General features: G+C 41.9%; 1 protein-coding gene across 7 annotated transcripts in view; it reads left to right on the forward strand.

The window, feature by feature from the left end:
• The window catches only part of PMFBP1 (polyamine modulated factor 1 binding protein 1), a 52,712-nt gene that overhangs the window by 11,496 nt on the left and 18,926 nt on the right, over positions 1–22,290 (forward strand). For all 7 annotated transcript variants that reach the window (XM_045443357.1, XM_045443359.1, XM_045443356.1 and 4 more), the window contains 7 exons: positions 7,167–7,409; positions 10,207–10,428; positions 12,998–13,168; positions 14,167–14,277; positions 18,747–18,873; positions 18,965–19,122; positions 21,096–21,336. In XM_045443357.1, coding sequence (XP_045299313.1) covers positions 7,167–7,409; positions 10,207–10,428; positions 12,998–13,168; positions 14,167–14,277; positions 18,747–18,873; positions 18,965–19,122; positions 21,096–21,336 — 1,273 coding nt within the window. The remainder of the gene's footprint in view (positions 1–7,166; positions 7,410–10,206; positions 10,429–12,997; positions 13,169–14,166; positions 14,278–18,746; positions 18,874–18,964; positions 19,123–21,095; positions 21,337–22,290) is intronic.

Below are 22,290 nucleotides of genomic sequence, written 5' to 3' on the forward strand. Positions count from 1 at the left end.
CAGGAGGTCACAAACATAGAAAAATCCATTGGTTTTCCTAAATGGATCTCAGGAAGAATATTATCATAATTTACTTCTTTCTAAATATTAACATTTTTTGATATTCTCACCATTGCTGTCACAAGTTTATTTATTCCCCCAGTCAGGGATAGCCATGTGGCTTATAAATGTACCTAGCAACTTGGAAGGAGAAAGGTATTAAATCGCATTTTATTATTCTAATTGCCCAGAAGAAGGTCTAACAGCTTGAAATAAGCTTTAAAACAGGCTCTCTTTTTTTCCTAGCACTTAGTGCAGAATTTAAATTGGAGACTGCGCATACAAATACACAATTAGATGTAGACTTATACTCATCCACTCAGAAAATCCCTGCAAGATCTGCCTTCTACAAGGAAATGTAATATGGGAACAGAGGGGAAAACCCAAGACTTTCTGAAATTTTTGACTACTATCTAACAGAGATCTGGAGAAATAAACCAGAGGTCATAATTAAGAACTAGAATTAGGAGACAAAATTAAAATACTACATTGGATATTAACATGTAACTACAGGGATCGCAGGCAGGGGGTGGGTAACCTAGTAAATCAAGAATATGTCATGCTCCAAAACCCAGGAACAGAGATAGCTAAAGCAAATGAGGTACCGAGGGTACAAATGTTATAGGGCACTCACCCTCAAGTGCCAACCTGGAGACTGAATGCCTTCTTAAAATCTGCACTTGCCTCACTGTAGTCCTGAACCTGCCCAGGAACCTTTCAATTAACGTGAAAGGAGAAAAGAACAACAGAGATATCATAATAAAAGAATGATCAAATTAGAAAAAGAAAGGTCTTTCTGTGCAATTTCCCAGGCCCCTTTGGCCCCGGTGGTGGCCTGGGGAGAACACCCTGATTTTCAGTAGAGCTTAGATTATCAAACTCATCTTTGAAGTGGATGTAGGACACTATTTTTAGCATAAAACTGGGCAAGAAATTTGATTTCTGAAAATAAAAGTAAACAGTTGAATACAGGTTAATACATCCGTGATAGAAATTATGGCACAGAAATATGACTGACATTGAGTCATTGGGAATGAAAAACAATTTTTTATGTGGAACTGCTAAATGCCTTGTGGAATCTGGGATTGGATCCTCGAACAGAAAAAAAAAAATTAGTGGGAAAACAGATAAAATCCAAATAAAGTATGTAGTTTAATAGTAATCTACCAATGTTAATTTTCTAGCTGGACAAATGTACTATAGTTATGTAAAATGTTAGTGTTAGGAGAAGACAAGTAAAGAGCATATGGGAATTCTATATACTACTTTTGCAATTTTTCTGTACATCTAAAACTATTCCAAAATAAAGAGGTTTTTTTCTTTAAAGGGAATCTCTGATAGGCAGAGATCACTGATAAGAAAAATGTCTGAACCATGAAGATGTATCCAAAAGAAATGCATGTCACTTAAACACACAGTTTTACACTCTACCAAAACAAGAAAGTACAAGAAATGTAACTTGTAGAAGATATGAAAAGTAACAGATAAACTAATCTAGTGATAAAAGACTAAACTAGAGTTACAGAGAAAATACCTCGCTTAACACCTCTAAAATAAAGAGGTTCATGACAATGACTGGGGAAAGATGAGAGTTTCAGTTCTTAAATGAAGGGGAAAAGGCAGCAGGGATCCAGTTATCAGAGCAATGCCAACCTGAGACAGAAGAGAGTGCAAACTAGAATAGGGAATAAAATGGTTAAAAAGTATTTTGAAAAGCCGGCTTTAGGCAAATCAGCAGGACCTGATGACATACTTTGAAGAGTACTTAAGGAATTGGCAGGTGTTATTACATAGCTGCTAGCGATTATTTTTGAGAACTCAAGAGGATAAAGAAAGTCCCTGTAGACTGAAAAAGGGTAAATGAAGTGCTCATCTTTTTAAAAAGGGAAAAAGGACAATCCTGGTAATTATAGACCTGTCAGCTTAACTTCAATATCAGGGAAAATATAGAACTTAACATCAATCAATTAGCATCAACTTGAAAAGCACAAAGTATTGGGTAGAAACCAAAGTGACTTCTCAAAAGGCAAATCATGCCAGGCCAATTAATTTCCTTCTGTGATCAAGTAGCCACATAGGCAAGGAAAGAGCAATAGCTATAATCTCTTTGACCATAAGTAGGGCTGAGAAATTGACTAAATATGGCAACAGGTTCCTACAGGTGGCCAGTGCTCTCCATCTTTTAAAACACCTGAGTCCTGGATAGAAATCTGTCTGAGAAACATGGTGGACCTGACAGCCTTCTGGAACCATTCAACTCTGAATGGTAACTTCAAGAACTAATCTTACTTCCAGAAGATTACTTCCAACTTGCTTATTTTCTCCAAATCTCAGTTTAAAGGTCAAAGCAGAATCTCATAAAATATCTATGTCTTCACTAGAAAGAAAACTTAAAAAAAAAAAAAAAAAAAGAAGACAAAGAGGCAGTAGAAAATGCACTGATGCCTTTCTCATACTGCTCTTTAGCACATCTATAAGTGAAATGCAGACTTCATCCATAACATGTCATTTTCTATTCATTTAGAATTAAGACAAAATAATCTTTTGAATAGTTAAGAATAAATAAGTAGAAATTTAATAGGTCTCAAACAATTCCAGGCATTTCTCCAAGACTTTGAAATTTGACCTCTAAACGCATTGGTATCTATAGTGTACAAATGTTTAAAATTCTCATCAAGGAAACTCTAGTTTCTCTGCAGATATGGGCAGTTCTTTGGATCTTCAAAACCAGACAAATTTGGCCAGGCATTACGTTTGCCCTGTACTGGAAGATTTGAATGAACTTTCATCATCTGGTTGGCCTATCATGTTACCTCAAACCAAAATTAAACCCAGAAGACTCAACATGACCTCTGGGGAAGAGAAATTGGAACTAACAGTTCACCAGTATCACTAACAGTTTGCTGAGCTTTATACACATAGGAAATGACATTCTTTATCTACAGGAGGCTTTCAAGCCACAGAACAATTATGAACACACCTAAGATTAGATGATGTACCACATTCTAGGAGGGGAAACCCTAAAGAAAAAGTTTGACTTTAAAAAAAAGATGAACAAAGAGCACTTCTTTCATTCTTTTGTGTGATGAAGAGAAAATAGGGACATGGAAATAAGGGGAAACTAAGAAAGAATGAACAGTGAAGAGAGCACAGTTTGTTTTCAACTGGGTCATATATATCCATCAGTAGAGAGGCAGGTCCAAATCAACAGTTACACACAAGTACTGGAGGGACCAGGAATCCAGTTTTTATAATTTTCAGAGATCAAATCAACTTCAACAAAGCCAAAAAAAACTGAATTTGGGAAAAATTTGATAAGGATTTTGTTGGTTATCTGCTTCACTAAAATAAGCCCTCTGAATTCACCCTACCCCAGGATGTTCACCCCCTTGTTTTGGCTCTAGCCACATTTAATATTTATTCTTGACCATGTCTTTTTCCAAGTAGCTTTCCACCCCCAGCTTACCTGCAGAGACAGAAGACTTTGGCAGTTGAGAACATCCCCCTATACATGTATGTGTGCATGCACACACACCCACATACCACTCCCAAGTCCCTTCTCTTTGAACCTCATTCATCGATGAGTTCTGAGAATAGCAACATTTAAAAAAATTTTTTTAATGTTTATTTATTGGGGGTGGGGGAGGGGACAGAGGGGCAGAGAGAGAGGGAGACCCAGAATCCGAAGCAGGCTCCAGGCTCTGAGCTATCAGCACAGAGCCCATTGCAGGCCCCAAACCCACGAACCATGAGATTATGACCTGAGCTGAAGTCGGATGCTTAACCGACTGAGCCACCCAGGCACCCCAAGAATAGCAACATTCTTATTTTGAAAAGAATGAGAACACTTAACTAAAAATATTCCATCTAAATGTTGGCAATTATAGCTGCACAGAGTAAATACAAAATTCAGCTTGGTTTGGCTTAAGAAAGAAGTCATCATTAACTTCCCTTCAGCCACATACACCAGATATTCAGGCCAAAAGTTTGGCTTGTCTTTGTCTAGGATTTCTTTTGCTGGTGACCACAATGGTCCATTTTCAGTCTTCTCATTCAGAATGAACTGACACAATTAGCTTTTGTCTTTCTCCTTTTGAGCTGGGCTGAGCTTCCCTTCTCTTACCTGAGCCTCCCTACTTACTCTCACTAGAGAAAGTTTTCCCTCTTTTCAGTCCCAGTTCTCACAAAATTAATCTCATTAAACTTCAGTCTCTCCAGTTACTCAGACCAAAACCTTGGAGTCGATTTGCCTTGGATGATCATCATCTCCGACCATCCAACACAGCAACCAATCCTATGGAATCTATTTTCAAAACATATTTACAATCCAGCCATTTCTCCCAACTTCCACCTTGGTCCATGCCACCATCCCTTCTTGCCTGGATTCTTGTAGCAGCCTCTTTGCTGGTCTCTCTGCTTCAGTCTTTGCCTCCCTACAGTTGATTTTCAGTAGAATGGGCAGTGTGTAACATCTGGGCCTTTGTAACATCTAAAGGATATCATTTCACTTGTCTGTTCAGTACCTTCCAATGACCTTTTATCTCACTGAAAGGAAAAGTTAAAGTTTTTAGAATGGACTATGTGGCCCTGAAGGGACCTCACCTCTCTTTCTTTCTCACCTCATCTGGTACCACTCTCCCCCATTCTCTGCTCCAGCCAGAACAAAGTGATTCCTCAGACACCACCAGGCACCTCCCACCTCCAAGCCCTAGCCCAAGCCTTAGCCCAAGCCCTAGCCCAAGCCGTTATCTCTTCCTGGAATGTTCCTGCTGTAGATTCCCACCAGGCTCTTTCCCTGCCTCCTTCAAATCTTAGCTCAAATACCGCCTTCTCAATTTGGTCCTCCGTTAGAATTCTTAATTCAAAATTACAGTTCCCTCCATGCAAGCATTCTTCATCCCTCTCCCCTGCTTTACTCTCTTCCATAGCACTTTTTCCTTTTAATACACTACATTATTTACTTACTTAATTTGCTGACTCCCCCCTCCCCACTAGATGAAAAATGCATGAAGGCAGGTATTCTGTTTTATATGCTTCTATATCCGCAATACCTGGTACCGTGCTTGACACATAGTAGGTACACCATAATGTTTGCTAAACAAATTAAAGGAAAATATCACATCTGCAGATGGCTACTATGTTAATGCTCATAGCAGCATTATTCAGGATAGCCAAAAGCTGAAACAATCCAAATATCTATCAACTGGTGAACAGATAAACAAAATATGGTATATTCATACTATTCAGCAATAAAAAAAAAAGAACAAAATACTGATTCTTTCTATAGCCTGGATGAACCTCAAAAACATTATGCTAAGTGAAAGAAGACAGACACAAAAGATGACATACAATTCCATTTATATGAAATGTCTAGAAAGGGCAAATCCATAGAGGCAGAAAGCAGATTAGTGGTTGCCTGGAGCTGGGGTAGGAACAGGAGTGACAAATGGGCATGAGAGAATTTTCTGAGGTGATGGAGATGTTCTAAAACCAGATTGTAAAATGGTTGCACAACTATATAAATTTTCAACAAATCATTGAACTGTACTCTTACAGTGGTTGAATGTTATGATATATAAAGTATACTTCAATAACACTGTAAAAAATGTTAATTTTTTAAAAATTTGAAAGTACTCTGTTAATTAGCCTGAGACCACAAGCTCACATTTTTGGGAGCCAATGATATTGTCTGTTCTCTGTTTTACTTCCTACTTTCCTTTAATACCTAACTGTGTATAAATCTCTATGTCCTATAGAAGCAGACGTGGCCCCTGGCCTCCAGGAGTTTATAATCTAATTAGAAGTTAAGATATACAGAGGTCACTGCAATGCAAGGTGGAATGTGAAATGCCATATTAAAGACATGCCAGTAAAGTGTATGGTATTGGTGCAAAGGCAACATTGCAGGGAAAACAAGGAAAGCAAGAATTGGACAGTTTTAAAGAATGAATAGGAGGATAATAAGCAGAAATGGGAGTTAAGGAATGCCCATGGGCCACCCTCTTCATCCACCTCTCTTTCATATGTCATCAAGGATGTTGGGCAAGCAAATATAGAAACTTGAGTGCAAAGACCTCAACTGTACTGTAATAAATACCTCAGGGATACATCCTACCAGCAGTATACCTGATACAAAGCAGGTGCTCAATGTATGTTTATTGAATGAATGAGTAAAAACATAAGATGGGTCTATAGCAGCTTTTCAAGTTGACTGTGGATTAGCAGGAAGAGATCTCTCTCTCTCTCTCTCTATCTCTCTATCTCTCTATTTCTCTCTGTGTATGTCTCTCTGTGTGTGTCTCTCACACACATACATACACACACACACTCAGCATCTACAGGGTCACATCTTCCTTCAGGAGGAGACAACAGAGTCTGTGCCCAGATGTCCCTGAATGATAGCTCTGCCTCCCGTTTCCCAGCATTCCAAAAAGCTGTTTCCCCAAGAGTTTACCTTTTTTTTTTTTTTTTTTTTTTAACGTTTATGTATTTTTGAGACAGAGAGAGACAGAGCATGAACGGGGGAGTGTCAGAGAGAGGGAGACACAGAATCTGAAACAGGCTCCAGGCTCTGAGCTGTCAGCACAGAGCCCGATGCGGGGCTTGAACTCACGGACTGCGAGATCATGACCTCAGCCGAAGTCGGCTGCTTAACCGACTGAGCCACCCAGGCGCCCCGAGTTTACCTTTTTATCTGAACATTTTTAATAATTGAGTTCAGTCCAAGAACACTGACCAGAAATTCACTACATTCTAGGTCAGTTAGGTTACTTTTAAATTGAAGACCAAACAAACAAACAAACAAACCCATATTAACATGTGTATCTTTATACTAGTTTCTAGATTCTTTAGCTGTATGTTTTTTTCTTCTGGCCCAAATAATACGACTGGTAGATCCAAATAGTAAGAAAGACCTAGGTTTTTTTTTCTTTCAAATCCTCCTTACAGGATGGAAATATAAAATGATTTTTCATTGTGAATACAGTGAAGTGTTTAGTAAGTGTTCTGTGGATGAAAGGATGACTATAGATGGATGTGAATTGTTGGACAAGTGAAAAAAATCAAAGAATGAATGCAAACTGAGGGACAACCTAAAGTTCTTTCCATATATTTGATCTCAATTGCAGAATAAGAAGCAAGTGCTAGCATTCAAGGAGCCGCGGATGGAGTTTGAGCCCAGTAAGCAGTGCCATCTGAGGCAACTCCAACAACTCAAGAAAAAATTGCTTGCTCTCCAGCAAGAACTGGAGTTTCGCACAGAAGAGCTGCAGACTTCTTACTGTTCCCTCCTGCAGTATCAGTCCGTCCTAGAAAAGCAGACTTCTGACCTGGTTCTTCTCCACCATCACTGCAAACTAAAAGAAGATGAGGTATACATAGAATAACTATGGAAATGTCTCCTTGCCCATGTACCTACAGAAATCAGGTCGTACCTACTAGAAAACAGACAGTGGGCTTACAGAGAACTTCCCAATATCCTGAGCAGGTTTTATCAATGTTCCCTCTTTAATTCTCATTCTTTTTGAAACCAAACAGAGGGAACTAAACAGAATGGCATAAATGAGAGCTCCACTAACGATACATGTGGGGCACACGGTGTGTGTATGTGTGGTGTGCATATAGGTCCATCATTTCCATCCTATTACCATTGCAATTTAAATGCAAAAGACTCTAGGTCTCTGAGGGTTATAAAAAAGAGGCATAAAATCCATTAAATGAACCATTTTTAGAAAAATCAGATTTTGATAATATATAAATTTTTAGCACTTTGATAGTTGATAAGATAACCAGACATTGAGTCCGAGTCAATCACTGAGAGTACCAGATTGGTCATTTTTTCAGACTGGAGTTTTAGATCATAGAGACTTAAGTATATTCTGTACATTCATTTCTATTCATGTGCCAGGATAGTATTTTTTAAACCAGAAGGAGCATCCTTGTGGAATCCCGAGTCAATTCCAAAGACCAAAACTATAGAATTTAGGCCAGTTAAGCAGTGGTAGCACTAGCAGCAGTAAAAACTATAGGTTCTAGGGGCGCCTGGGTGGCGCAGTCGGTTAAGCGTCCGACTTCAGCCAGGTCACGATCTCGCGGTCCGGGAGTTCGAGCCCCGCGTCAGGCTCTGGACTGATGGCTCAGAGCCTGGAGCCTGTTCTGATTCTGTGTCTCCCTCTCTCTCTGCCCCTCCCCCGTTCATGCTCTGTCTCTCTCTGTCCCAAAAATAAATAAACGTTGAAAAAAAAAATTAAAAAAAAAAAAAACTATAGGTTCTATGTAATGAGACAGGCAGCCTCCCCTGGTATTTTCTTCCTTTGCCTTTTGAGATAAAATTCCAGAGACTCTCTAGGATAGTGCTAAGATGGCTGGAGGTGGATGGTCTAGGACTATTTCGGGAACTGCAATTCTAGGGTCCTATCTTTTGGGTCCACCATCATCAGCTCCAGACTTCCATTTTTTAGGTCTCCTAAGATGGCTGCTGGAGCTCCAAACTTCACATCTTGTGATGGGGGCAAATAATCAGGATGGGGGCAAGGGAGGAGGAGGAGAGGAAAAGACACTCTTCTCTTTTAAGGACACCTTCCAGAAGCCCCATACAACACTTTCATTTATGCATCATGGGCCAGAGTTAGTCATATGGCTACAGCTAGTTTCTAGAAAGCCAAGGAAATGTATTTTAGTGAGGTGCACTGCCGTCCCAAATGAAGTCAAGTTTTAACTATGAAGGAGGAGGGGGAGAGTTGATGTGGGATCTGGCAAGTAGCAGTCACTGACAAAGATCTCACACAAGGAAAGCATTGGAAAAAATTACTCTCAACATTCTGCCAAGTTTTCTCAATACTTTGTTACTCAGTAGCATTAAACTTTGTGGAAGGTTGTGTTTCCCAACAGCAGAGCCTACGACAAGGAAATGAATGGAAGTAGTTTATTCAGGAGGTGATCCCGGAGAGAGAGTGGGGAAGTGAGTCAAAGAAAGGCAGGAAGCCCATAAAGAAAATCACAAGACCCCTTCTGTGGGCACCTGGGGTTCATGCCCTCTGGAGAACCCTGGGAGAAAGTGTAGAACATGGTGATCCCATGCCAACCCACCCAGTCAGTGGTTGAAGGATGCACCTGAGGCTTTTAACTCCCCAGTACTTGTAACCTGCCTTGTCTTTCTCCTCTGCTTGAGTGGGCTCCTGAGGCCAGAGCATCCCTCAAGCAATGAGTGGAAGATGTTTGTGGTTGGAATGCATTTAGCATGCAAAGGAATGGTGAGTGCCAAGGGGATGTGAGCAAGTCACTGACAGCTTCGGTTATAGACATTTAAACATAAATATTCCTTTCCTCTTTCCTTTATCTAATAAACATCTCAAACTAAGTGACCTTTTCCTAAGAGGAACTTCAAATGGCAATAAATAGCTTAGACTTACAGAATGCGTTCTATCCAGTTTCTACACTGAATTATTTGAACCAAGATGAAACATTCCTTGATGACCCTCCCGCTCTTTTCTCCTTCAATACATTTAACTCTAGCCATACAACCTAGCACACTCAACTCTAGACAGTTGTTTGCTAGTTATAAATCACATATTCCCCCGAATGATCCCCTCAACATATCCCCTCAACACCCAAGACATTGCTTATGAGCACTCAATAAATACCTGTCAGTTGGTTGACTAATTAACTGATTAGGAAGGAAAGGAATCTAGATAAGAATTGTGCAAGTCCCAGAGGAATTTGGGGTTGTTCCCCCATGGTCTCTCAGGAACTTTGCTGTGTGCATGAGGGGCTCCACTTTTTCTAAATTGATCTCTAGAGAATACCTGGGAAGGAAAGAATACTGGCATTTCAAGCCCTTAAAAAAATGGAGCTATAGAAATGCATCCATATTAATCAACTGACAAGTTGTAATTGAGTTTTCACTACATGCCAGGCAGAATGGGAAATAGAAAATGGCCCCTGCCTTTAAGAAGTTTACCATCCAAATAGGACCATCTTTTTTTTTATTTCTAATCATTAACACTCTGATATTGTATATCATAGCTTTTAAATCTGTGCTGGGCCTATTCTGAACATCTGGGCTTCTAGTTAAAACATAAGACTCCTCTACGTGGGGTCTGATAGCTGTGCTCTTTCCTCATGAGATGCCTCCATGAGTTCAGTGTGGTTTCATTCCTACACCAACAGGTGATTCTCTATGAGGAGGAAATGGGAAATCATAATGAGAACACAGGGGAGAAGCTCCATTTGGCACAGGAGCAACTTGCTTTGGCCGAGGACAAGATCATCTCCCTAGAAAGGAGCCTAAACCTCTACAGGGATAAATACCAGACTTCCCTAAGCAACATTGAGTTACTGGAGTGCCAAGTGAAGATGTTGGAGGGGGAGCTCAGCGGGATCGTCAGTCAGGTAGGACTCACCCCAGACCACTCAGACCAGGCACTCCAGCAAGTGGACGTGCTTCCTGGTTGTCCCTGCTGACAGTCCCTGCTTCCTCTGAGGGAAACCCAAACCTTCAACCAGATGTCGTTCCCTCCCTTCAGTGTTGGAGCCCTTAGCTTTCAATTTCCAGCCTTTACATCTCCTTTAAGATTCCTCCCTAGGAATTTTGAAGCTCCTTAATTAATATAAAGATGCAGCATTTCTAATAACTGGACTCTCAAATCTTCCATGTTCTCATGGGGGGGTTCTGGATGGGGGGCTCATGTAGGTCACAGGACTCATGCATACCATACCTCAGGGTCAAACGGGGAGAAACCCATAAAAGATAACAAAGAAGAGCCAAAATGCCTGAATCCCCTTTTTTTTCCTTTAATTGCTTTTTTTAATTACACAAGTAATACAACAATGTAGGCTCTCTAGACAGAATTACAGAGATTAAACTTGAAAGCCTGTCTTCAGCCTCCTCTACCCCCCCTCTCCTCCCCCTAGGTAATCATTTGAAAAATCTGTTGGGAATCTTCCTCAGTCTTTTGTTATACAGTTACATATATAAATGGTTAGGATTTTCTTTTTATATAAATGGGTCATTTCATAAATGTGGTTCTCCACCTTGCCTTTTAAATGTAGATCTTGACAATTTCCATTTCCTTGTATTCTATGGTATGACTATACCATCTACTGACCTATTTTGTCTATTACAAACAAGCTATAATGAATATCCTTATTCCTATGGGATAATTTCCTGAAGTGGGATTGCTGAGTCAAAGGATATGCTTATTTTTAATGTTTAAAGATACTTCTAAATTGAATGTCAAAAAGGTTCTCCCAGTTTACACCTTTACCAACAATAATAAAGGGAGCTTACTTCCTCTTACTCCCATGGTTATGTTTTCAGTCTTTTTACATTTTGCTAACCTGATGCATGGGGAAAAAAAGTTTTTCATTACAGTTTTAATTTCCTTTAATTCTAACAGTTGCAGGTTGGGCTCCCCACCAAGCAGACTCTGAGACAAATTAGCAGGCAGCACATTTTGGTAGGGAGATCCCTGGGTATCAGCACCTGTGACAGGAAAGAGATGGAAGCAAGGTTGAGCAGGGGGAGAAGCTGAGCTGTGATGCAGTCCCAACAAAGGCCTTAGCCAACCCTGTGGGGAGCTCTGGGGCTGAACAGACCTTCAAAAGGGGCCCAAATTGGGGGAAAGGAGCTAACCGTCTAGCTCCATGTTGATCAGTTTTGAGTGTGAGCTGCCCCTAGGAAGAGGCATGACTTTGGGCAAAGCAGTTTTCTTCAGCCCAGGCAATCCCCAAAAAGGGCTGACAACTGAGGGCTGTCTCAGGGCAGACCTCCCAGCCCGGGAGGCACATCACAGTGCCCACACCTCCATGCTGACAAATATTGAGCACTGCTCATGAGTGTATCGGTCATATGGATATCTGTTTGATGAATTACTTATTTAAATCCTTAACCTATTTTTTAATTGGGTATTTAGTCTTCTGTGTATCAACTTACAGGAACTTCTTAATATACTACGTGTAATAGTGCTGTATTACATATGTGACAAATACCTTCTCCCAGTTTGTACCTTTTCATTTTACTTTACTAATGGTATTTGTCACTATATAGAAAATTTTTTTATTGTTTTAAAAAAATTTTTTAGTGTTTTTATTTATTTTTGAAGGAGAGAGAGCATGAACGGAGGAGGAGCAGAGAGAGAGGGAGACATAGAATTTGAAGCAGGCTCCAGGCTCTAAGCTGTCAACACAGAACCTGATGCAGGACTTGAACTCACGAACTGTGAGATCATGACCTGAGCCGAAGTCGGACGCTTAACTGACTGAGCCACCTAGGCACGCCACTATACAGAAATTTTAAATTTTTATGGAGTTAAATCTCTGAGGCCTCCTTGATAGATTCGAGGTTTGATTTCATGCTTAGGAAGAACTTCTCTACCCCCAAGATCATAAAAGTTTACCTCAATTTCTTTTTAGCACTTTTGTAGATTTGTACTTCCATGTTTTTATCTTTAGTCTATTTGGAATTGATATAGATGGATAGAGAGAGAGAGAGAGAGAATCTACATATATAGGTAGATAGATAAATATAGATATACATAATTTTGTGTTTTCCAAGAGGGGTCTCCAGCTGTCCCAACTTGATTTGTTGAACCTCTTTCCCATTACTCTGAAGCGCCAACTCAGTATATATACCGATGTATATATATGTATATACATAAAATATCCCTGGAAGGATACCCCCCGAAACTGGTAACACAGACTGTCATAGAAGAAGAGAACCGGGCCATGGAGGGTCAAGATGGAAGACTAACTTTTCAGTGTATCCTCTTATGAACTGTTTGAAGTTTTCACCATGTGTATGCACTGGTTAATTTTTTTCTTTAACTTAGGGAGATATGATTCACATATATGAACATGAACTTTTAGAATATAGAGCAAAGAGATTTTCCATCCTTCTGTTATTCTGAAATTAACTCAAATATCATGAACAAAACCAACCCATTATTTCTAAATATCCCAGGACCCTGAGAATAAGGGTGACCATTCAAAGGTGCGTATATATACTTCTTCCTGCATGATTCAAGAGCATCAGGAGACCCTGAAACGACTGTCTGAAGTCTGGCAAAAGGTCTCTGAACAGGATGATCTAATCCAGGAACTTCGAAATAAACTAGCCTGCAGTAATGCTTTGGTAAGTGACTTCTAGAACATTTTTCTGAGACACCAAAAATAATGCCATGAAGAAAGAAAGGAGGGAAAAAGAGTCACCTAAAGTAATCTCTTGCCCCAAGACTCCTCAAATACCTTAATTATACTTGCCCCCACCTTTTGTTCATATTCTCCATGGATGCATCCCCCGAACCCACACTAAGTTCAAGATTCTAAAGAGACTTAAAATCTCTCACACAACAACCTAAGTGTTCATCAATAGGGAGATGGTTGAAGAAATTTTTTTTAAATGGTTAAAGAGATATCCATACTGTAGAGTAATATGCAGCCAAGAAAAAGGATTAAGTAGATCTGTAAGGACTGTGTAGAAGGATGTTTGTGATATATTGTTGAGAAAGGTTGCAAAATACTATGAATAGTTCTGTTCCACTTTTGTTTTTTAAACTCTTTGATCATATTATGGAAGTACGTACAGTAAATTGCCCATAGTACCCACTGCCCCCTAGTGGAAGGGAGAGTAGGGAGACTAAATGGAGAGGAGATTTCACTTATTTTTGATGATTTGGGTTTTGTTTGAATTATTTTCAACCAACAAGAACAAAATTTTCATGCTTTTTAAATTTTTTTTAAAGTACATACACATCCATCCACTGCATAAGAAACTTCCTTCTTTAATTCTTGAACTTTGAATCCTGTCCTCTGATACATCAGGTATGTTTTTCCATCACAGTTTTTAAAGAACCTTCTGCCTCATAAACTAGACCACACAGAGGTTCAGGAGGGAGTCCAAAATGTGGCCACTGACATACTTGAGACAAACCACTGCCTATGCCTTACTGAACCTTGATGTAAGATTGAGAACCTAATTCTTTCTCTGAACTAAGCACACAGGAAGTGTGTGATAACTTGTATAATATTACAATGAACTTAGGCTGAAAAAAGGAACACCCTGCAACATTAGTCTAGTAATAATCACATTCTGTTGATCACCCAGCATGACTGACCTACACTTATACGCAGGTTCTGGAGCGTGAAGAGGCTTTGATAAAATTACAAGCAGATTTTGCTTCCTATACAGCCACACACAGACATCCTCCTAGCTCCTCAGAAGATTGTGAAGACATTAAAAAGGTAGGCGAACTTTTGCTTTTTTGTGCCTGGGGTGTCGAGTGGAGTTGAGTTTGGTTCTGGGTTTTCTTGCTTATTTTTCATTTCTATATTTGTGTGACCTTGGTTGGACCTGTCACAAAGATACTGTATGCAATGTATGCCAAGTCCCAACGAATGTGTCTGGCAGTATTCAATTTTGTGGCTGAATTTTGGAATTGCACCTGCTTCTTAACCCCCTTTCAACGGTACTCCTAAATAAGACAGAGACTCCTCTTGGCTTGCTAGGTTCAAAAGGACCATCCAGCTTTCTAGTTTCTGGTTGGAGTTGAAGAGCACCAAATTTAGGGAAGATTATCTATTCACAATCAGTCCTTTTTTTCAAAAACTCATTATTTTCAAAATTCAAAGCCATCTCAAAAATTGTTTCTAACAGTGAATAAGCATTTAAACCATGTAAACAAATAGCAAGATTTGACCAACTAGTAGCCAAAGCTAGGTTCAGAGCTCTCCTAGGTGAGATCTTTTTTTTTTTTTTTTTTTTTTTTCAACGTTTATTTATTTTTGGGACAGAGAGAGACAGAGCATGAACGGGGGAGGGACAGAGAGAGAGGGAGACACAGAATCGGAAACAGGCTCCAGGCTCTGAGCCATCAGCCCAGAGCCTGACGCGGGGCTCGAACTCACGGACCGCGAGATCGTGACCTGGCTGAAGTCGGACGCTTAACCGACTGCGCCACCCAGGCGCCCCGAGATCTTTTTTTTTTAAGTTACTTTTTTTTTGATGTTTATTTATTTTGAGAGAGAGAGAGAGAGATAGTGAGGGAAGGGCAGAGAGAGAGAGGGAGAGAGAGAATCCCAGGCAGGCTCTGCACTGTTAGACCAGACATGTCATGACCTGAGCCAAAACCCGAGAGTCAGATGTTTAACCAACTGAGCCGCCCAGGTGCCCCTTAAGTTTTTATTTTCATTCTGGTTAGTTAACACACAACATTATATTAATTTCAAGTATACAATACAGTGATTCAATAATTCTGTACATCAGTTGGTGCTTATCATGACAAGTGCACTCCTTAATCCCCATCACCTATTTATTAACCCACTCCCTCACCCACCTCCCCTCTTCAGTTTGTACTCTATAATTAAGAATCTGTTTTTTGATTCTCTTTATCTCTATCTCTATCTCTTTTCCCCTTTGCTTATTTGTCTTGTTTCTTAAATTCCAAATATGAGTGAAATCATGGCATTTGACTTTCTCTGACTGACATATTTTGCTTAGCATTATACCCTCTCATTCTATCCATGTCGTTGCAACTGGCAAGATTTCATTCTTTTTTGTGGTTGAATAATATTCCATTGTATATGGAATATACCATATCTTCTTTATCCATTCGTCAGTTGATGGTCATTTGGGCTGCTTCCGTATCTCAGCTAATTGTAAATAATGCTGCTATAAACATAGGAGTGCATGTATCCCTTTGAATTACTCTCCTTGTATTCTTTGGGTAAATACCCAGTAGTGCAATTGCTGGATCATAAGACAGTTCTATTTTTAAGTTTTTCAGGAACCTCAGGGGTGCCTGGGTGGCTCAGTTGGTTAAGCGTCCAACTTCAGCTGAGCTCCTGATCTCGTGGTTCATGGGTTTGAGCCCCACATCAGGCTCTGTGCTGACAGCCCAGAGCCTGGAGCTAGCTTCAGATTCTGTGTGTGTCTCTGTCTCTGCCCCTCCCCTGCTCAGACACTGTCTCTCTCTCTGTCTCAAAAATACATAAACATTTAAAAATCTAATAAAAAAAAGTTTTTAAGGAACCTCCATACTGTTTTCCACAGTGGCTGCACCAGTTTGCATTTCCTTGGTGAGATCTTAAGTCAGTCATACCTGAACCTGGGATCCAAGGCAAAGCCAGCCACCTGAGGCCATACTGTGGGTAGGCAAAGGCAGGTAGCAGGGAGAGTGAACAACACATATAAGCTCTCCAAGAGTCCTCTACTGGAGGGATGGAGACTCTTCTCTTTCCAGGACTTTCTGACACCAGAAAGTTTAAATGAATGAAGGATCAGTATTGAATTTTGGAGTTCTTCCTTGGACATCTGTCAATATTTATTTTAAAGGTCAGTTCCATATTATTCACGTCCTGACCTACAGCAAGATCTCATAACACTCCTGGGTTTGTTTTTTTTTTTTTTTTTTTGTCTGAAAAATGTCTTTATTTCTCCCATACTCTTATTTTTTATAATGGCAAAAATACATATAACATTAAATTTGCCATCTTAATCACATTTAAGTGTACATTTTAGTCATGTTAAGTTATATTCACATTGTTGTGCAACAGATCTTTAGAACATTCTCATCTTGCAAAACCAAAACTCTATATCAATGAAACACTAATGCCTTTTTACCACTACATTTTTTAAATTGATGCAGACTTCCCTATGAAACAGACTATACTTTCCACTGCCATTTTATGTGTCCTATCCAAAGCTTTCATGTTACCTGGATGTTCTATTAGGAATGGTACTATCCAGGTCCCAGCTGGCCTGGCATAGAGTGAGCCTTTTTGTTTTAAGTTTATTTATTTATTTAGAGAGAGAGAGAGAGAGCAAAAGAGAGCAGGTGGGGTAGAGGCAGAGAGAGAGAGAGAGAGAGAAAGAGAGAGAGAGAGAGAGAGAATCCTAAGAAGGCTTTGCACTGTTGGCTCAGAGCCTGATCCAGGGCTTGAACTCATAAACCACAAGATTGTGACCTGAGCCCAAGTCAGACACCTAACCAACTGAGCCACTCTGGCACCCCATAGAGTGAGCTTTCGAGCCTCTGCAGTGCCCACACCTGGATCATATGGTGATTACCCTATATTCCTCCAGCTGTCCCCTGCCCTGCCCACCTTCATGCTGCAGTCTCCTCTTCCTGACAACTCTGAAATCACATAACTCTCCCTTGATGTCCAGATGACTAACTGCTCCTCCTCGACCACATCTTCCTACCTTCTCTTAGTTACAGCCTCCTCCTTCGGGGTAAAAAGCCAAAGTCCTTGCCCGAGGACTACAAGCCCCCCATGATGCTACCACCCACTGACCTCTCACCTCATGTCCCCCTACTCTCTCCATCACCTATCCCTCTAACCACATGACCTCCCCATGTTCTCTCCCCAAAGTCTGGTCACCGGCTAGTTCCCCTGTCTGCAGATACCTAGAGACACTACAGCATGGCTCACTCCCTGCTCAGAGACACCTTCTCAGTGGGGCCAACCTGTCCATTCTATTTATAATGACAACCCCATCCCCCCATACACCCCCATTCCCCTCTTGCTGCTCTGTTTCTTCCATAGCATCTATCAACTGTTAACATTGTCTGCAAGTGACTACTTAGGTTCTTTGTCTCACCCCACTGTAAGGTCAGCTCAATGGCAGCAAGGATTCATGTCTGTGGGGTTTTTTGTTCCACTGTCCCCAGCACTTAGGATAGTGCCTAGCACATAGTAGGTGCCCCATCAATGACTGTCAATTGTTACAGGGCAGAAGGAGACAGGGCCTAGTACATAGTAGGTGCTCCATCAGTTGATTGTTGATTGTTACAGGGCAGAAGGGCTGGAAGCTTTTGTGCACATTCTACATGAGGATGCTAAGTCTGCCACATTTTTTTATTATTTTAATATTTTTAAATTGAGATATAATTGACATACTTTAAAACTCACTGTTTAAAGTATACAGTTCAGTGATTTAAAAATAGTCACAAGGTTGGGCCACCATCCCCACTAATTCCAGAATATTTGTATCACTCTAAAAAGAAACCCCAGGGGCGCCTGGGTGGCGCAGTCGGTTAAGCGTCCGACTTCAGCCAGGTCACGATCTCACGGTCCGTGAGTTCGAGCCCCGCATCGGGCTCTGGACTGATGGCTCAGAGCCTGGAGCCTGTTTCCGATTCTGTGTCTCCTTCTCTCTCTGCCCCTCCCCTGTTCATGCTCTGTCTCTCTCTGTCCCAAAAATAAATAAACGTTGAAAAAAAACATTTAATAAGTAAATAAATAAATAATAAATAAATATAAAAAGAAACCCCATATCCACGAGCAGTCACTCCCCATCCTCCTTCCCTCAGACCCTGGCACCTACTATTCTTCTCTGTTTCTCTGGATTCACCAGTTCTAGACATTTGGCAACTTAAATGTTTGTTTATTTATTTTGAGACAGAAAGAGAGAGAGAGAGAGAGAGAGAGAGAGAGAGTGTGTGTGTGTGTGTGTGTGAGAGAGAGAGAGAGAGAGAGAGAGCAGGGGGAGGTGCAGAGAGGGAGGGAAAGAGAGAATCCCAAGCAGGCTCTGCACTGTCAGCACAAAGCCCAACATGGGGTCAATCCCACAAATGTAAGATCAGGACCTGAACCAAAATCAGTGGGATGCCTAACCGACTGAGCCACCCAGGTTCCCTGAGAGTCAGCATTTTAGAAAGCACTGTTCCCCCATATCCTCATCCCGCCCTGCTCCTTTCCCATCCGCCCAGATACTGAAGCACTTGCAGGAGCAGAAAGACAGCCAGTGCCTGCACGTGGAGGAGTACCAGAACCTGGTGAAGGACCTGCGCATGGAGCTAGAGGCCGTGTCCGAACAGAAGAAGAACATCATGAAGGGTGAGCCAGGGAGCAGTGGGGGCCGGGCGGGAGGCAGAAGGAAGCCGGAGCCCCCCTCTGAGCGAGAAGCACATGCCCCATCCCGCTGTAGACATGATGAAGCTGGAGCTGGACCTGCACGGGCTGCGGGAGGAGACATCCGCCCACATGGAGAGGAAGGATAAGGAGGTAATCATCCTGCAACGGCGGCTGCAAGAGCTACAGATCCAGTTCACTGAGACCCAGAAGCTGGGTTTGAAGAAAGACAAGGTAAGGCAAGAGGAGCCCTCTGGGTAGAGTCACCAGTGGGACAGGTGAGAGGCTGGACCCCGGCCAGAGCAGGCCCTGCAGCTCTGTACCCACGCCCTGTGACAGCCCAGGGACCGTCAACACAGGAGCAGTGAGACTGTGGGGTCCTTAGGCCCAGAGGTAATTCTGAGCACTTCTTTGGGATTTCTCATAGCACATAATAAATAAATAAAATACTTTCGTTTGTACTTGATAGTGGAAAGAAATTCTGGAATGAAATATGGCCTTTTATAGCAACGTGGATGGAACTGGAGAGTGTTATGCTAAGTGAAATAAGTCATACAGAGAAAGACAGATACCATGTTTTCACTCTTATGTGGATCCTGAGAAACTTAACGGAAGACCATGGGGGAGGGGAAGGAAGAACAAAAATAAAAGTTAGAGAGGGAGGGAGCCAAAGCATAAGAGACTCTTAAAAACTGAGAACTGAGGGTTGATGGGGGGTGGGAGGGAGTGGAGGGTGGGTGATGGGTTTTGAGGAGGGCACCTGTTGGGATGAGCACTGGGTGTTGTGTGGAAACCAATTTGACAATAAATTTCATATTTAAAAAAAAAAAGAAATTCTGTAAGGTAAACTTATTATGAATTTCAAGAAATTTCAATTTATAAAATGACAAATATCTTATGAATATGCAAATCAGGCAGCTTGAAAATACTAATGGAACTCTGCCTTGGAAGATCTATAATTGCCAACATAAGTCAAGGTCCTGGAAAAGCCTACGAATGGAAGTAAGGACAGAAAGGTTGTGAAACCAATGCAAGCTTGTGTAGTCAGTGCTATTCCAACTCTAAACTTCCATCAGAGCTAATAGAAATCATCCAACCCCTTGACTGGCTGGTCATTCAAACCTCCCATTTGAAGGTCTAGAGGGGATCCATTAGTCAAAATGGAAATATCAGAGAGATGACCACAAGAGGCAAGGAGTCTGGGTAAACAGCTTTGAGTCATTCATATATTCAGTCAACAAATATTTTTGAGTTCCTGTGGTATGCCAAGCACCATTCTAGGCATTAAGAATATAATAACACAGGGGTGCCTGGGTGGCTCAGCTGGTTAAGCGTCTGACTCAGTTTCAGCTCAGGTCATGATCTCACGTTCCTGGGATTGAGGCCTTTGTCAGGCTCTGCACTGATGGCCTGGAGCCTGCTTGGGATTCTCTCTCTCCCTCTCCCTCTCTGCCCCTTCCATGCTCAAGCTCTTCCCCTCTCTGTCTCTCTCTCTCTCTCTCAAAATAAATAAGTAAACATTTTTAAAAAGAATATAATAACACATGCAACATCCCTACTCCCCTGGAGGTTACATTCTAATACCAAGAGACAGATGATAAACAAATCACAGAACTCATATATAATATAATGCCAATATCAGGTACTGATAAATTCTTACAACAGCTTTGTGGCTATTTCACACAGGGTGGTCAGGGAAGGCCTCTGTGATAAGGTAACATTTGGGCAGAGATTTGAATGAAGTGAGGGAGCCACCCAGGCAAAGGTCTTAAGGAAGAATATTCCAGGCAGAGGGAGTAGCAAGTGCAAGAGCCCCCTTATATGGCAGTCTGCTTAGAATATTCTAGGAGATAGGCTGAAGGCAAGAGGGGTAGGGGTGCCATGAGGTGAGGTCAGACCAGATCATGAGCATCCTGGGAGGTCATTGTGAGGACTTTGGTCTTTTACTAAGTGAATGCGGCTAGCGGAGGGTTTGAGTAGAGGCAGAACGAGATCTGACTTAAACTTTCAGAGACCCCACCCTCCACCCCTTCCCTGGCTGCTGCGTTGAGGGCAGCCTGAGTTAAGGCAGGAAGCAGAGGTAGGAGACTACTGTGATGTCCACACAAGAGAAGACGGCGGCTGGAGAGGACTCTAGACAATCTCTAACGGGCCTCACCGGGGCACTACTGAGGCCTCTATCAGCATCCACATTTTGCTTTCCTCAGATCCTCCAAGAGAAAGATGAGATGTTGCACGAGCTTGAGAAGGAATTGGCCCAGGTTCAGAACAGCCTCATGAAAAAGGAGATGGAGTTGGAGAAGCAGCAACGAATGACAACAGAACTTGAAATCACCATCCAGGAGATGAAGCAGGATAAGTCCAAGGCAGAGTGTGGAGCCCTGCAGGCTGAGATCCAGAAGCTGAAGGACTGTCTTGAAGATGCTCAACAGCAACAGAAGCTGATTGGTGAGGCCCCGGCAGGCGGTGTCCCTGTCCCCAGCACACTTCAAACCCACAGGGCCAGAGCAGTCCCCTTTTTTCTCTAACGGGCCACTTTCCTCTCCTTCCTCCGCTTCTTCACCCCAAACCTTCAGTGACCTCAGGGTACATCTCCCAGGGATCACAATGCCCTCTCGAGCTCCTGCACGCACCCCTAAGTGGGAAAGTGGACTACTGAGCTCACATGCCCGCCGCCTTCCCAACTGCCTCAGGTGAAGGTCTTCTCCTCTCCCCATCCTGGGGAGGACAGGTCTCCATATTCTGCTTCAGTGCACTGCTTTCCTCCCCATCTTCTCCAGGACCTTCATCATACAATTTACCTCTCCCCTCCCTGGTTTAGACACATTCTCTCCCCTTTTTTTTGCCTCCAAACGCATCCTTTCTGTGCAGCCTGCACTGTCAATTGTGTCCTTGCTCCACTGCTGAGACTGCTTTCTCAGAGGTGGCCGATAACTTGTTGCCCTGGGTAAGGGGTTCCTCTTGGGGTGATTAAAAATGATCAGAAATTAGACACTGATTATTGTTGCACACCTTTGAGAGTATTCCAGAAGCCACGGACCTGTATGCTTTAAGGAGTTCAATTTTATGTTATGTGAGTGACATATCAATTTCGGGGGAAGAAAGGGTCCAAAGTGTAGCCTCCTTCCTCCCCTCCTGTAACAGTGTGTGTCTGTGTGTGGTTGGGCTCCCACATTCAACCATTGTTTCCCAGCTTTGGAGACATAACAGGTCCCTTCTTTCACAAACGTCACCATTGTTTCCTCTTTTCCCTCCTTCTCTGGCAGTAGTCATCTGCCCCTTACATTCTGCCCTCCTCCCTCTGCTCTAGTTCTCTGGACAACTCTAGAACCTAGAGCCCCCACCCTGACTTGGCACCTGTGGTCACTCGTTTTGGAGAGCAGCCCGCTCTGGGCTTTAGCC

Source organism: Leopardus geoffroyi, chromosome E2 (assembly GCF_018350155.1).
Source record: "Leopardus geoffroyi isolate Oge1 chromosome E2, O.geoffroyi_Oge1_pat1.0, whole genome shotgun sequence".
NCBI lineage: Eukaryota > Metazoa > Chordata > Mammalia > Carnivora > Felidae > Leopardus > Leopardus geoffroyi.